Below are 15,924 nucleotides of genomic sequence, written 5' to 3'. Positions count from 1 at the left end.
CTTCCAGAAGAGCAAAGCTCAGAGTAGCAGAGGGTTAGGCTGAAGGTTTCAGGCCTCAATCCTACTGGACATCTTCCTAGATGAAAGGGTAGCCCTGGGAAATATGGAGTCTGGGGAAGGCCAGATGGGAGTAATGGGTTCCTGCTCCATGTCACTGGGACTGTCTCTTTTGCTTGCCATTACATTATTCCGTATCAGGATTTGTTATCGCTGTAACAGGCAATCATATCTTTTTTGACTGACAGTGAACACCTTAGCACTAAGACTTTCATGGATATGACTTGACAGTAAGAATGATCAGGCTTTGGTTGCCAATCAACTTGGCTGTTTTTGCGGTTTTCTTCCGAAGCTATTTGAAACACAAGTTAATGACTATCAGGCTAAGAAAATATTCAGGTAAGAATGATGTCCTGGAGAGAGGCTGGAGCTTCTACAGGTGAGGTTACTGTGCCCAGGGCAATGATTCCAGCTGGAGGGTCCCTACTAGATTCCCCATGACTGCCCATCTCAAGGGTATGAGCTGTGGGAGCTTAGGTCTGGTCCTACCACTGAATTTGAGCTGATTCACCTACTCAAAAATGAACTTGTCCTTCAGAGCCTGGACGCAGGGGTCCTCTTCAGCCAAGGGCTTCATGAGGAACCTATATCCTTGATTCTTATCTAACCAGCAGAGATGTAACCACCTGTGAGAGGGAAAAGTTCTTCTTGGGCAGTAAGATTCAAAAACATTTGTGAATCAGGAATAAAAACACTGTACAAGGATGAAAATCCCTGAGATAAATCGTAACCATAGTGCAGGTATAAATGAGTGCTCATGGGGTGAACGGCACAGCATTATCCAGAGTATTGTTTATAAATTAAGAGGTGCAATCACAAGTGATAATAAGATAGTCAAAAGTAACAAAACACCCCAGAAGAAACCACTGTCAGCAGTTCTGAGAATACAGCTGACCAAAATCTATCAAGGTTCAAAGGAACCTATCCTTTGAATGAGTACTTCTTCTTCAAAAAGTTTATTTTACGGGAGGCTGAGTTGGGAGAGATTCCATTTAGCATCTCCCAAGACCTGAAAGACCATAGTATTGATGGCATGGTTGTGGGACAGCATGTTAAGTGCCAGAGGGCAGATGACAGTGACGATAATAGAAGGAAGCTCTCCCTAGAGCTGCTCTGGCTTATGGAGTTGGTTCTCTCGTGACTGGGCTGGATCTCACCTCCCAGTTCTCCTTCCTTGGGCTCTTGTCTGTTGTCCACCTCCAGACCCTTCCTCATGAGCCTTCTCCATGGTGCTGACAGTGGTACAGACAGTAACCCACATGTGTCCATTCCATCTGTCACTTTGCAGAAGAGCAAGATGATAGTCTGCTTTGTTTTAATGCCCTTTCTGGGAGGCCTACTTTATTGGCCTTTATAACGGCAAAAACACATTTAGGGAGTGGTTTTCAAGGCTGGAAACAAACTCTTGTGGCCCTATATCAGTGTGAGTGGATGCTGGACCTTGCCCTTGGGAGACCCTGGCTCTCTCCAGTGATTTCTGATCATAGCTATGAACAGCACAAAAGCAGGTTCACAAAATATCCCCAAAGTAGGACCGTAACAAGTAGAAACCGTCACTGTGTTCCAGATGGAGGCAGATTTTGAGGTGGCTGTACCAGCTCTGTCTGCATCCACGGGATCATCACTGAGTAGCTATTCTTGATCTCTTAAAGAATAATGACTGATGCACCATCCTGCATAGTGATTTGGGACAAAGAATCATAGACTGCTTTTTCTGTGCAGAACTGACATTTTTCAAGCCTATCATTATTGCAAGCAAAGCAAGGATTTCACTTTTCTAAATGCTCCTCCAAAACAGTTCATTTGCTATTTGTCTGTCAGTTATCAAAGTTCTTGGTGGTCTATTCTGTCCAAACCCGTGTCCCTTTCTGCATCAATTAAATGATTCTAAGCACTCCCCCATCCCACCCTGGCTCTTCTGGTCTCCTTGTCACCACTCCAGGGCTCTTTGTCCAGAGTGGACAGGAAGGGGAAGAAAGGGAGGGCACAGAAGTGCTGAGGGCAGGCCACGGCCACCAAGAGGAGGCTTCCAAACCACAACAATCAGCTCTGACTCCCCTCGTCTCCCTCCCCTCACCCCCACTTCTTAGGGAGACTACTCCAATGATGTTGTTTAGGGACAGTACCTTCTTGCATGATCATCTCCCATGTAGATTCAACTTCTTCCTCGTTGGGCCTCTGAAGCTACAGAGATTTACAACATTCCTTTTAGAATCTCCTGGAAGACCATGCCCCAGTTGCCTGCTGAGTTCCCTTCACAGCCGCCCCACTGGCCTGATTTTGAACTCAGCCCTGAGTGTACATCTCTTAGGATTTTGGTTAGAGTCAAGCTTCTGTTCTTCTGTCTTCCAGGTAGGTAATACGGGAGCGCTCAACACTGCGGATCTGTGCCCCGCAGCGTTTGGCGCGAATTAGGGTCTCAGGGCATGTTTGTGGAATAAATACAAGAAAAACAAGACACAACATTTAGGCTTCTCGAAGCATTTTGTTTTAATTGTCTGCTTTTCCCACCAAGACCTAAGCTGTACAAACAGGTGTAAAATTCTGGACCATCAGGTCATGACACATGACCTCATGTAGTCCAAGTCCTTTCTGCTTTCTTTGCCACATGTTTTCAAGTTGGGTCCCAGTCAGTGCATTGTTTTCTTCTGTGACATATCAGCCATAGGTGGCAAGAGCACTTGGAGACACGGGACAGTGGGGAGGCAAGCATGCGGGGAGCAGCGGGCTCCCACCCCAGCTGAAAGCACTGCAGAAACAGCCTAGGCTGGAGGGTGCATGGAGGAGGAAGGTCATGGCTGTACCAGCTTCCTTGCACTCGGCTGCCACCTGGAGCTACCTTCTAAGATGAGGAAGGCCTAGGGACTCCCAAGGAGAGCGAGCATTTAAGAATAACTAACACCCAGGCATGGTGTCAAGTGAGATTAAAAATTCTCTAACCATTATTTTCTTTTGGAGAGTGGAGGAGAAAAAAAAAAAATCAAGAAGAATTGAATCACCTTTCATTCTTCTGTTTTTGTCATTAATTTGGTGGTGCTTGGTTTTGATACAGTAGAAATAAAAACAAAAAGGCATCAAACCAACAGATCACCTGGGTCCAGGCTACTGCATACAAAACTCTCCCAAGGATTGAGATAAAAGGACCTTATCCCCCAAGACCTGAAGAGGTGAAGAGGTCCTGTTTAGTTAGGAAAATTGGTTGAAAACTACAGTTAGCTGAGAAGCCATTGGTAATAGAGACAGAAAGCAATGCACGTTCACTTATTTTGTAGAACTGTAAACTGACAAGGTCAAGAGAATAAAAATCCTACTGCTTATGTAATAGAACCCCACTGAGCAGTTTTAGGAAGGGACTAGAACTTAGGTAACAATCTACTTACCAAAGATTGCTGGGTGTACTCATTAATGCAATATTTTTATTGCTTACAACCTTCCTCCCCATTGCATCCTAGACCCTCTGAAACTGACCACATCAAAGTAAATGTCCAACCCAAACACTCAGTACTGTGAAGTCCCTTTAGCATTTATACAAAAGCCAAAAAGAAAGAGAAAAGAAGCCTTATGCCTTCTTTCCGCCCAAGCATCAGTGTGGAGAAAACTACGTCAGCTCAGAATATACCAACCAACATACCAAAGAAGGGACTGTGACCAAGGAAACAAAAGTGACCCATCCCCTGGCTCCTTCCTGCCATGCGCCCCGTTACACTGTAGTTATTTTCTTATCCTTGGTGGCTTGCTTGATGGCTGCCTGCTCGCAGATGATCTCCTTGAGCCGCTGCAGCCGCATGTTCTGGGTGGTCTGGTCTCCCACCCCCGTCTGGCTGCGGTGCAGCAAGGTCAGGGCGTGAATGTATTCCAGCTCCGTGTACTTCACGCCCTGGTCCACCACCAGATTCAGGAGCTCGTCGGCCGTGTTGTACAGCATCTCATAGTACTGCCTGGGAAAGCAAGACACAACGCGGTTCACTGGCTGCACGGTCAGCGGTCTACGTGGTTTCAGTGGTAATGCACGTGCTGGTCATAAGCTACTGCGTTTACCTATTCAGTAAACATTTACTTATCACTGGGTGTTGTTCCAGGCTTCCCCGGTGGCTCAGCAGTAAAGAATCCACCTGCAGGAGAGGGGATTCAGGAGACTCAGGTTTGAGCCCTGGGTCGGGAAGATCCCCTGGAAGGAGGGCATGGCAACCCACTCCAGTATTCTTACTTGAAGAATCCCATGGACAGAGGAGCCCAGTGGGCTCTTGTCCAAGGGGCTGCAAAGAGTCAAACATAAGTGAAGTGACTTAGCATGCACGCTGATGTTCTTCCAGGTCCTGTGACTATGATGGAGAATAAGACAGATATGATGTCTGTCATCCTGGAATTCACTTCACAAGAAGTCTAAATGCAGACCCAGAGAGACCTCTCATCAGGGTCTCAGATCACTGAAGAGTTTCCCCTAATTTTGCATTTGCCTCAGGATATAAAAAAGAAAGAGAAGTTGGGATACAGAAGTGAGAGAAATAACCATCCGGCAGGCATTGCTAGTAGTTTCTGTCTCATTCAGTCCCTCATTCATCAACTTATTCATTGGAGGCTCTGTGAAATATACGGTTTTCTCCATAAAGTGGGATAATAAGAGTACCTCTTGAGGCGATAGTACCTCTTAGGGTCACTGGAAAAATCAGTTAATCCATATAAAGAACTTAGAATGGTGCCTGACATAATTCTACCTGCTCCATAAACATTAACTATTATTACTGGAAACAGATCTATAATAATACATTAATAGTAATGTAGTAATAAAAATAGTAGTATATAATGATGAGCAAAACACAGTCCCTTTCCTTAAATAGCTCAGAGACAAGTAGGAGAAGGCAATGAAAAGCAGAGAAAACTGCTGGCAAAGTTAATTTCCATGTACTGGGTCATGTAACCACTAGTAATACCTAGGGAGCTATTACTCCCTTTTCTCAGATAAGAAAATTAAAGCCCAGGGAAGCGACAGGACTTGCCCAATGTCACAGAGACATCTGTGACTGTGCTTGAATGAACTCAGGTTTTGGACTCTAAGTCCAGTACTCTTCTTCAAGGACACAGACATGACGCTCCAAGTGCCCTGAGTGAGGTCTCAATGCTATGAACTGACGGCAGAGGAAGGAGGAGCCAGGCCATGCTGCTGGGACGTGAGGGACCAAGGAAGACTTCCTATGGGGTAGGACATTGTCAGGTGTGGCTCCCAGGAAGGAGATTCTAGACTAAAGGAAAAGAAAAGAGATGAGCAAAGACAGGGAAGAGCAATCCGGCGGGCCTGGGAGTGCAGCTGAATAGAGGAGAGCCGTGGGAAAAGGCACGAAAGGGCAAGGGCACAGAGTCTGGCATCGGGTTAGTTGAGTCAATAGAGAACTTGAGGCCGAGGTACGTCAATAAAGCACTCCGCACTTGGGGTCCCAGGTTCTGCTGAGAAGAGAGGCAGCATTCGAAGCTTCTGGAAGATTAATGTGATGGCAGTATGCAAGCAGGAGGATCTGGGAAGGGACCAGGTATAATTCTAGCAAAAAGGAAGGGACTTGAGAGCCATTTGGCTCAAGGGCCCTAGAGGCACAGTTGAGGGAGACAGCTATCCATTTAGGGAACTACCGAAGAAAACACTGAAACAATTGTTTAAGGACACATGTTTGAAGCTAAATTTGTCCATGGAATAAAAGAGGATTGGGAACTCAGGGTTCTTTCAAAGCTAGAGAACGGGACTTTCCTGGCAGTCCAGGGGTTAAGACTTCGCCTTCCAGTGTGGGTTTGATCCCTGGTCAGGGAGCTAAGATTTCATATGCCTTGGGTCCAAAACACCAAAACATAAAACAGAAGCAATGTAGCAAATTCAATGAAGACTTTAAAAATGGTCCACATCAAAAAATCTTAAAAAAAAAAAAGCTAGAAGGGACTTGAGAGCTGAAGTTCTAGAATGGTGCTTCGCCAGCTGTAGAGTTACTAGGGAACTTAGGAAAAGCACAGGTCCCCAAGACCTCCATCCCCAGAGATTGTGATCCCCAAAAGTTTAGAGCTAGGCAAGACTCTGAGCCAATGTCTGTTTGGTAAGGGAATAGTTACAGACCCATTCCCACCTCCCTGAGCCAAGGATCTCAAAGCATTAGGGAAAGAGACAGAAGTAGTAGGTGGGTTGTGATGCTTTTCACTGAGATCAAACCAAAAGAATTGGGTTTCTTTGTACTATGATGTTGATATTTTCATCATTTATCTTAAGAAGTAACACTGAACCTACCAGACCAAGTGAAATTGGATTTCTTTTGAAAAATCCAATGAATTGTTTCCAGGGATACTGGCTGGTTTTTTACAGAGACCACGGTTTCATGCTGGGAGCAGACAACAAAACAAAGATGCCTGGATTTCTAGTCCTGGAGCCTCCAGTGTGATAAGTGATAAAGAGCATGCTACTTAAGCCCTTAATGTTTCAATATCCTCTGTGCGATGAAGACCTTTATAAATCCCAGAATGACACTGCGAAGTGGACTGAGAGACTAAAAGAGTCCTCAGGAGCCTCGGATGAACAGTGCCTCAGAACTGCAAAGCTGAGTTATTAAACAAAATTGACAGGTAACTGATGGTGTATTTTCCATAGTTAAGGGGAAGAAATTCCCCATAACTACGATGATATATTAGATCATAAAGAAACATAAATATTTAAAGACAGAATGAAATTCATTCATCTTTCAGAATAGTACCCAGGAGCAAAGGGTATACTAAATCAGCATAGCAACAGTTCTACTTGGAGGTGGAGAAAGGGTGCTACAAGGTGCCCTAAGGAGAAAACAGGAAAATGCCTTGAACTATACAATTAGGATGAGCCTCCATGCCAAACACTGACACCCTGAAATGAACATGCAATCCGAGTGGGATAAATAATTTATCAGTGCTTATTGAGGCCCCAGGAAAATGAAAGCTAGATCTTTATCATCACAAATTAAAATAGCAGCATGGCTTCCAGGGCCCCACGTTTTATACAAGATGGTACTCTACTTGACTGCCTAGATGGGACCAGTGGAATAGACATTTGATTTAGACTTTTTCTGGTTCATGACTTGTAGAGCAAGTTTCTTCACAGCTGATGATATTTAGAGTCCAATTGCTAGACATGGACCAAATATCCCATTCTGGTAACCAGAGATCCATGTACTGCTTAGGGGTGGAACGTTCTGTGTGGAGGTGGTTCCTCCCTGCGGTTTTTCTCTCGCATTGCTGAGTGTCTTTGGGCAGAGTTCCCAACTTTAATGAGTGAAGAGGGAGAGAGAGCAAAGATAGAAAAGTGACATCATATAGACGGGTCTCACAGTCTATAACATGACAACATTTGCATTTTGCTCGGATCCAAGCAGATTATTTTTTCATATCTTCCTTATCTCTCCTTTATCCACAGACCTTTCTTCCTTACTTTTCCCCTTATTTTATTTTAATGGTATGGCACTGCAACTTTTTCTCCCCAGTAATTCTGTCTGAAAACATTCATAACAGTAAGCATATGAAGAACATTTTGGTAAGTTGGGCAAATCTTCTTTTTCAAGTGTAAAAATAAAGTTTGTTTTTCTGTGACTGGATATTAATACATGTGTCATAGTTGTCCCTGTGGCTCAGCTAGTAAAGAATCCACCTGCAATGGGGGAGACCTGGGTTTGATCCCTGAGCTGGGAAGATTCCCTGGAGAAGGGAAAGGCTACCCACTCTAGTATTCTGGCCTGGAGAATTCCAGGACTATACATACAGTCCATGGGGTTGCAAAGAGTCAGACACGACTGAGTGACTTTCACTTTCACTTTCATATAGGACACAGATTATACAGAAAGATTAAGCTGAAAAAAAATTACTCATATCATTCCATCATAAAGACACACCATATTTAGCATTTCCTTCCAGATTTTTGCCCCCACATGTAGAAGTCTATTGTTTCTTTCTTATAGTTGAAAAGTTTAGGTTGACACACTATTGGATACTTGGGTTGTTTCCATTTTAAGAAACTTTCTTTCCTGAGTTCAGATTTCCAAAACAGAGTTAGTCAAAAAATAAGTATATACTTTTTAGGACTTTGGCAATGCTGTCAAATTGCTTTCTAAAAAAGCTGTATCAAAATCTTCCTACCAACAGCATATGACAGCCCCCAGCTCCTCATTTTCTTTTAATTTACATGAGGTTTAACAATTTTTTTACCTACGTATATATATTTTTTTAATGTGCATGCATGCATACTAAGTTGCTTCAGTTGTATCCGACTCTAGGTGACCCTATGGACTGTAGCCCACCAGGCTCCTCTGCCCACGAGATTCTCAAGGTAAGTGGGATGCCATGCACTCCTCCACTGGGAAAGCCCTTTTAAAGTACATGGGTATGTGTATATGTATAAGCAAACTGTTGATATCTTTGTATCTTTTGCGCATTAGTGCTTTTCTTACTTCTCTTTAAGAGAGCTTCCTAAGTTTTCACAGACATGAAGCAAGGAGAGTTCTAGTCTCTCATCCCTGGTTCTCCTTCCCACTTCACCAAACTCAAAATTATCACTGTATCTCTGAGAGCTTCGGGAAAGAGTTTCCATTCTCTTCTTTGTCAAGGGAGGGAAGAAAGCCCTAATAAGACCAGTTATTTTCAACCCAGTGCCCCCTCATCCCTGTTCTTGCGGGCGGTCCATAACGTTTGGGTGTGGGGGTGAAAGGAAGGCACCACCTGGGGGCCTCCCCATAGTCTCTGGAGAAAGCTCTGCCCTCTGCCTCCCTCCACTGTTGGGGTTCAGATTCCTGGACCTCCAAATGGAGACTATATTTTCCACAGATACACAGCTATGTCTCAGACTGGGTTTTATAATCCATCATGATCACTGCAGTAGTTAATAGTGATGTAAAAATTTTAGTTACATTAACACATTCAACCAGAGAAGGCAATGGCACCCCACTCCAGTACTCTTGCCTGGAAAATCCCATGGATGGAGGAGCCTGGTGGGCTGCAGTCCATGGGGAAGTGAAGAGTCAGACACGACTGAGCGACTTCACTTTCACTTTTCACTTTCATGCATTGGAGAAGGAAATAGCAACCCATTCCAGTGTTCTTGCCTGGAGAATCCCAGGGACGGGGGAGCCTGGTGGGCTGCCGTCTATGGGGTCACATGGAGTTGGACATGACTGAAGTGACTTAGCAGCAGCAGCAACACATTCAACCCTTTGAAGTAACTCCTGCAATCATCCACGTTTTATAAATGAGCAAACTGAGCTATAGAGAGTGTGGGTGATTTGTCCAGGGCCTCAAAATGAAGGACCCTGAACTCTATACCTGCTCCAAAGTCACCCCTAATACAGAAACTATAAAAAGCAAAAGTACTAATTGCACAGGATACTTGTAGAGCTTAATCATTTTTAGTCATGATTTAGGAAATATGAATTAAATAAAATTCGCATACTAACTCAACCCTCTGCCTTCCATTGTAATACACAAAATTAATACTGTGACAATTCAAAATTCATTTATACACTTCACAGTAATATTTGAATAACACTGGATTTGATTTGGGAATTCACTCTAAACCAAATAATGAAGTCATGTTGTATATTCAGCATTCAAGAGTCACAGGAAAGACTTCTGGCTTTTCATTGTGAAGACTTTCTCATTGAATCCTTTCTGCCATAATGACAGTATTAATATCAATAAAAGAATTAGGCTCTGGAGCTGGCTTCTTAAATGTAAGTTTCTAAGGAGGAAAAATTTACCTGAATATGATTTAGTATTGACTGTCGCTCCCAAATTCTTTTTAGCCAATACTTACAGCATTATGAGCAATTTAATAAAAAACAAGTAGTTGATAGGTAACTAAATTGTCAGGTAAAATACTCAACTCCTGTTTTCTCTGCTCACTCAATGGTATATAAGGTAATAAGCAGGGAAATGGGAAGAGAAAAGAAAGAAATGGAATAATCCATAAACTAGATAATCACCCCATAAATCATTGAGAGGTAGCTATAGCAGAAAGGCCTGGAGAAGTAGATACTCAAGAGATCAACTGAGCTTAGACTCTGGTTAAGTATTTCATTCCTTCCTCACTAGTTATGTGAACTTGTATAACTGCTGTCAGTTTTTTGAACCTCTGCCTCTGACATAAAAAACAAAGAGGTTTCAGCAGATGCTATACAAGCACTGGTAATTTTGGATTTTAAAACCTTTACAACTAAAGCCTTTGACTATGTAGATCACAACAAACTGTGGAAAACTCTTCAAGAGATGGGGATACCAGACCACCTGACCTGCCTCCTGTGAAACCTGAACACAGGTCAAGGAGCAACAGTTAGAGCTGGACATGGAACAACAGACTGGTTCAAGACTGGGAAAGGAGTACGTCAAGGCTGTATATTGTCACCCTGCTTATTTAACTGATATGCAGAGTACATCATGCGAAATGCCAGGCTGGATGAAACACAAATTGGAATCAAGATTCCCAGGAGAAATATCAATAACCTCAGATATGCAGATGATACCACTCTTATGGCAGAAAGCAAAGAGGAACTAAAGAGCCTCTTGATGAAGGTGAAAGAGGAGAGTCAAAAAGCTGGCTGAAAACTCGACATTCAAAAAACTAAGATCATGGCATCCAGTTCCATCAGTCCACGGCAAATAGATGGGGAAACAAAGGAAACAGTTACAGACTTTATTTTCTTGGGCTCCAAAATCACTTCAGATGGTGACTGCAGCCATGAAATTAAAAGATGCTTGCTCCTTGGAAGAAAAGCTATGACCAACCTAGACAGCATATTAAAAAGCAGAGACATTACTTTGGTGACAAAGGCCTGTCTAGTCAGAGCAATGGTTTTTCCAGTAGTTATGTATGGATGTGAGAGTTGGAGCATAAAGATGACTGAGAGCCAAAGAATTGATGCTTTTGAACTGTGGTGTTGGAGAAGACTCTTGAGAGCCCTTGGATTGCAAGGAGATCCAACCAGTCAATCCTAAAGGAAATCAACACTGAATATTCTTTGGATGATCTGATGCTGAAGCTGAAACTCCAATACTTTGGCCACCTGATACAAAGAGCCGACTCATTAGAAAAGACCCTGATGCTGGGAAAGATTGAAGGCAGGAGGAGAAGGGGACAACAGAGGACAGAACCATTGTATGGCATCCCTGACTCAATGGACATGAGTTTGAGCAAGCTCTGGGAGATGGGGAAAGACAGGGAGGCCTGGTGTGCTGCAGTCCATGGGGTCACAGAGTCAGACATGACTGAGCGAATGAGCAACAACGACAGCATCCTCTGCTTGGTCCTTTAAAATCATGGGCTTCCGGGACTTCTCTGTTGGAGTGCAGGGGTACCGGGTTCAATCCCTGGTCAGGGAATTAATTATAGATTCCCACATGTGACAACTAAGAGTTTTTGTGCCTCCACTAAAAGATCCTGCATGCTGCAAAGAAGATCAAAGATCTCATGTGCAGCAACCAAGACCTGGCACAGCCAGATAAATAAATAATAAACACTGAAAAAAATCACACTGGGCCTCCATTAGAATTAGCTGATGCTGATTTTCCCTAAGCTCTGGGAAGCAAGATGCAGTACTGATTGATCTGAAAACATTCTGAACACGTGTAAACTTAGCTCAGATATACTTTCCAGACCAATAATAAAATGGATGGTAATTCTGTGTGTCAGAAAAAGAAATTACTTTATTAAAAATATAAATATAATTGCTCTCATTTGTCTTCCCCTTCAAACAGCTCAGAGTTTATTACAGACAGGATTGAAAATTCTAATTTGAAAGAGCTGAAGTTATTTCCATTTCAGGAATGAGAAAACTAAGGTAGAGAAAAGCTAAATAATTTTCTGAGAGTTCGTGGCAGAATTACATTTGTATTCTACATCGGGATAGTTATTAACACTCTTTACAACAAGTTGTGCAGTTTTTGTTCTGACCAGGATAATCCAGAAGAGAAGTGAAGAATGGTCTTTAGGAAAAAAAAAAAAACAGTGCAGAAATTCCTTCAGCTGATGGCAGCTGAAAACTGTTCAAGAGGTAGAGGCTACCTAGAGGCTACCGCTACAAGGCTTGCAGAAATTGGATGGGTCATCCACCTACATTTTCTTTATATAATGTGGTACATACACCACAGATCCCATCAACGGCACTTATGCTTAAACGATGGTCATCCATTGGTCCTTTAAACCTTAAAGTCATCTGCATGCATTCCTCTCAGTAACGGACCCTGGTATTTCTGATAGCAGTGGCCAGCGCCTTGTTTTCTCTTTAAAAAATACAACTACTCTGAGGAACTTCTCTGAGATCCAGCCCTTTTGAGATGAGGATCCTCTCCTAAGCTCAGTTAATGGTTGTCGAAACGGGAAGAAAATGTCTTTTTGTTCCTTTAGTTGGAAGTTTTGCTCCCCACCTTTGGAACACATTCTAAATTATAAATATCTATGGTTAAAATTTCTTCCTCAACGACTTAAGGATTCACATGTCACCCTCTGCTGCATCAGATAATTTTTTAAATTAAGTTTTCTGCAACAGGGCTGGAGGAAGATCTGCATTTTTAAATTCAGTACAATTAAAACTGTGTCTCTTTGGTCGGGCACTGCCTTTGGTCAAACCCCACTGGTATGAATAATTATTCAGTCCATTAAGAAGTCTGCTCGACTCCTTCTCCCATTTTGAAGGTTTTAATAAATATTGATCAGGCACATTTCTGTTTGCACTTGCCAAAGCAATTCTGATGGATTCATCTTCTGATGTTATCAAATAATGAAATATGAAAGAGTGAATAGAATTACCCTCTTGTTCTGTGATTTTTTATTTAGGTCCTTCATTTTACTTTCATAATTGTGTTTGTCTCATACTCCTGTAAATGCTCTTTTGATTATCAAAAGGTGAGTTCAGGTTAAGGCGAGCTATGCTGTGCTGACTATCACTTAAGAGAGTCTTCTCCATTAAAAAAGTATAATTTATTGAGTATCACTTTAGAGAGTCTTTTCAATTAAAAAATATCTAATATCATGGGTTGATAAGAGGACATAGCATTATGCACTTTGGTGGCCTCAACACTATAAATTGTTTACCAATTAGCACAAGGCCCTTGTATTGGATATTGTCTCTATTTCTCAGATTAGCAATCCAGGAGACAGCTGTTGAGATATGCTGAATAAAAATCATTCCAAAGTCCTATGGCTTTTTCAGTTTTAAGTAATGAAATGGACTGATCAACTTTTCAATAAATAATGCAAAGGATTTCTTCAAAGGAAAACCTAGTATTATTATTACTAATGCTTAGGAAGCTCTAATAACATTTTAAATGCTAATATAATATACAAAGGTAGAGTCCTTGGCTTCAAGAAGCTTTTTTTTTTTTAATCTACACTTAAAAAAAAATCCAATCTAGGCCCAGATCAAAGATCACTAAGACACCAGGGAAATGTTTTAATAATCGACTACTCTCTTTCAGATCATGAGAAAAAGAGTTGAAGGGCCCAAGAAAAGGTACAGAAACCAAGGTTTCTACTTCAGGTGATGAGAAGGAGAAGTGAAGGGGTAACAGGTGTTGGGTTCCTATATTTATAACATGGAGATTCTTCTCTACCTGCAGTGCTTGGGGAGAAAGGTCCGTGAGGATAGGCAGAGACTGCATGGTTTGATGGTAGAACATGTTCATTAGAATATTAAGCCAATGAGAAAAGGATGATGGATTGACTCTGGTAGGTGCCAGTTAGTTGCATCCAACAGACTCTGCCCCAGCCAGCTTCCTCATCAGTATGTTAAGACAAAAACTGGACAAGGTTGAATGGACAGTTCAAGCAAGCCATTATTCCTGCTGGGGGTTTAAGATACAAAAATTGCTATTCAGCCAACAGTTGGCTGAGTTACTCAAACACTGACTCCTTCCTTACCTTTCAGTCCTAGTCAAGGACCCTCCCATGCTTTTCAATAGTGTTTAGGAAACTTCTCTACTTTGCCAAGACAAAAGACTGTATCTTTTAGGACTGAAGGGCCAGAAAGGAAAACAGTCTGGGCAGAGAGACCAAAAAATCAGGGGATTATTTGTAAAGTATGAGCATATGGAAATCAGCAGGTCCCAAGGACAAAAATTCAAGGGTGTGTTTACTAAACCCTTAGATTATTTATGAAAGACAGAGAAAAAAACAACAACAACTACATAAGCCGAAACTACAAACTGGGCCACCTGAGATTCCAGGACACGTGACTCAGAATGGATGTCAATTAGAAAAACAATTGATGAAATCAGAAGGAGCTAATGAAATGTGTACAATACCCAGCAGGGTTTAATTAAAGATCCAAATATTCTGACAAACGTGATGGATAGCTTTGGATAGCAGTATGAATTTGGTGGATGTAAAGACCACTGTGGCTGATACATAGTTGGATGTCAGTGAGCCATTTTATACAGTGCCTCTCAAAAAATGCAACTAGCAAAATGAATTTATTCTGAATGGCTACCCCGATAGGACACAGACTGAAAAATAAACAAAGGGTAATGACGAAGGCAAATCAAATTCAGAAGTGAAAGCATCTGCTGAATGCTAAGGACACTTCCTTCTAACTGATCTCACCTAACATTTTAATTAATGTGCAAGAACATATAAAAACAGTGTGGAAAAGGTCAAATGCTACCAAATGGGGAAAGGCTGGGAAGAGCAACGAAGGAATAGAAATAATGTAAAGGAAGCCAGAGAATTTAGAATCGTGGGTGGCAAATAATGGAATGAGATTTTTTTTTTTTAGAAAAACCCAGGTGAATGTGTCTAGAAGAAATTCTGATCTCCTATAGTGGGGCTCCCCAGGTGGCATAGTGGTAAAAAAAAAAAAACAACCCAGCTGCCAATGCAGGAGACATAGGAGATGCTGGGTTTGATCTCTGGATCAGGAAGATCCCCTGGAGGAGGAAATGGCAAGCCACTACAGTATTCTTGCTTGGAGAATCCCATGGACAGAGGAGCCTGGTGGGCTAAAGTCCATGGGGTCACAAAGAGTTGGACACAACTTAGCTACTAAACCACAACAACATATTCAATAGTTGGGAGAAACTTAGAACAGCACTAGTAAAAAAAAAAAAAAAATATCCATGAGGGTGTGTTGCGTTAAGGGCATTAAATCAGGGCTTTTTTTTTTTTTTTTTTTAAACTTACTATTAATAAAGTATCAGTTGCAGGACAAGAAGGTGATGATAACCCCTGTCTTCGTTTAACTTCATAGCTCTATACTGCTTTATGCTATAAGCCAATTGAAATAAAATAAGAAAAGAGCATCAAATGGGATTAAAGGGGCAGAAGGCCAGAGGAAAATAGAAGATTCAAAGAAATTTAGTCCAATTTTTGCTCAAACGTCAGCTTATCAATAGGTGAGGTTTCCCCTGACCACCTTAACCTAAATGATACCTGCCCATCCTCATTAAGCTTTATCCTTTTCCTGAGCTTGTTTTCTTTCTAGCTTTCACCCTCATCAAAAATGTGTATTTTTTCCAAGATATATTTTAATATGTGTTATATATTTTAAAAATATGTGTGTGCGCATACACACAATTAGACACAGCATGATACAGTGGTTAAGATCATGGACTCAGGAGTCAGGAACCTGGGTTCAAATCTCAATTCTGCCTTGTGCTCTTGGGCAATTTATGACTCTCTGGGCCTTATTTTCTTCATCTGAGAAAGGCAAAAGTAAATGAGGTTGTTACAAGGATCAAATGATGAAGAACCGTGGCTGGAACAGAGTTGTGTAAGTATTGATTACATAAATGTCTGTCTCCCATCCTCAAATGCAGGCTGTATGAAAGCAGGGTTGAATTCTGCACCATTTGTTGTTGCCCATGGGGCTGAGTACAGGGCATCCAATGAGTGGT

General features: G+C 41.9%; 1 protein-coding gene across 2 annotated transcripts in view; it reads right to left on the bottom strand.

Annotated features, from left to right (window-relative positions):
* Window positions 1-2,522: 2,522 nt before the first annotated feature.
* The window catches only part of EXOC4 (exocyst complex component 4), an 811,527-nt gene continuing 798,125 nt past the window's right edge, over window positions 2,523-15,924 (bottom strand). For both annotated transcript variants that reach the window (XM_043871686.1, XM_043871687.1), the window contains exon 18: window positions 2,523-3,995. In XM_043871686.1, the coding sequence (XP_043727621.1) occupies window positions 3,758-3,995 (238 nt within the window). In that variant the 3' untranslated portion in view covers window positions 2,523-3,757. The remainder of the gene's footprint in view (window positions 3,996-15,924) is intronic.

Source organism: Cervus elaphus, chromosome 18 (assembly GCF_910594005.1).
Source record: "Cervus elaphus chromosome 18, mCerEla1.1, whole genome shotgun sequence".
In the NCBI taxonomy this organism is placed as follows: Eukaryota; Metazoa; Chordata; class Mammalia; order Artiodactyla; family Cervidae; genus Cervus; species Cervus elaphus.
This window is presented reverse-complemented; position numbering and strand designations above follow the sequence as displayed.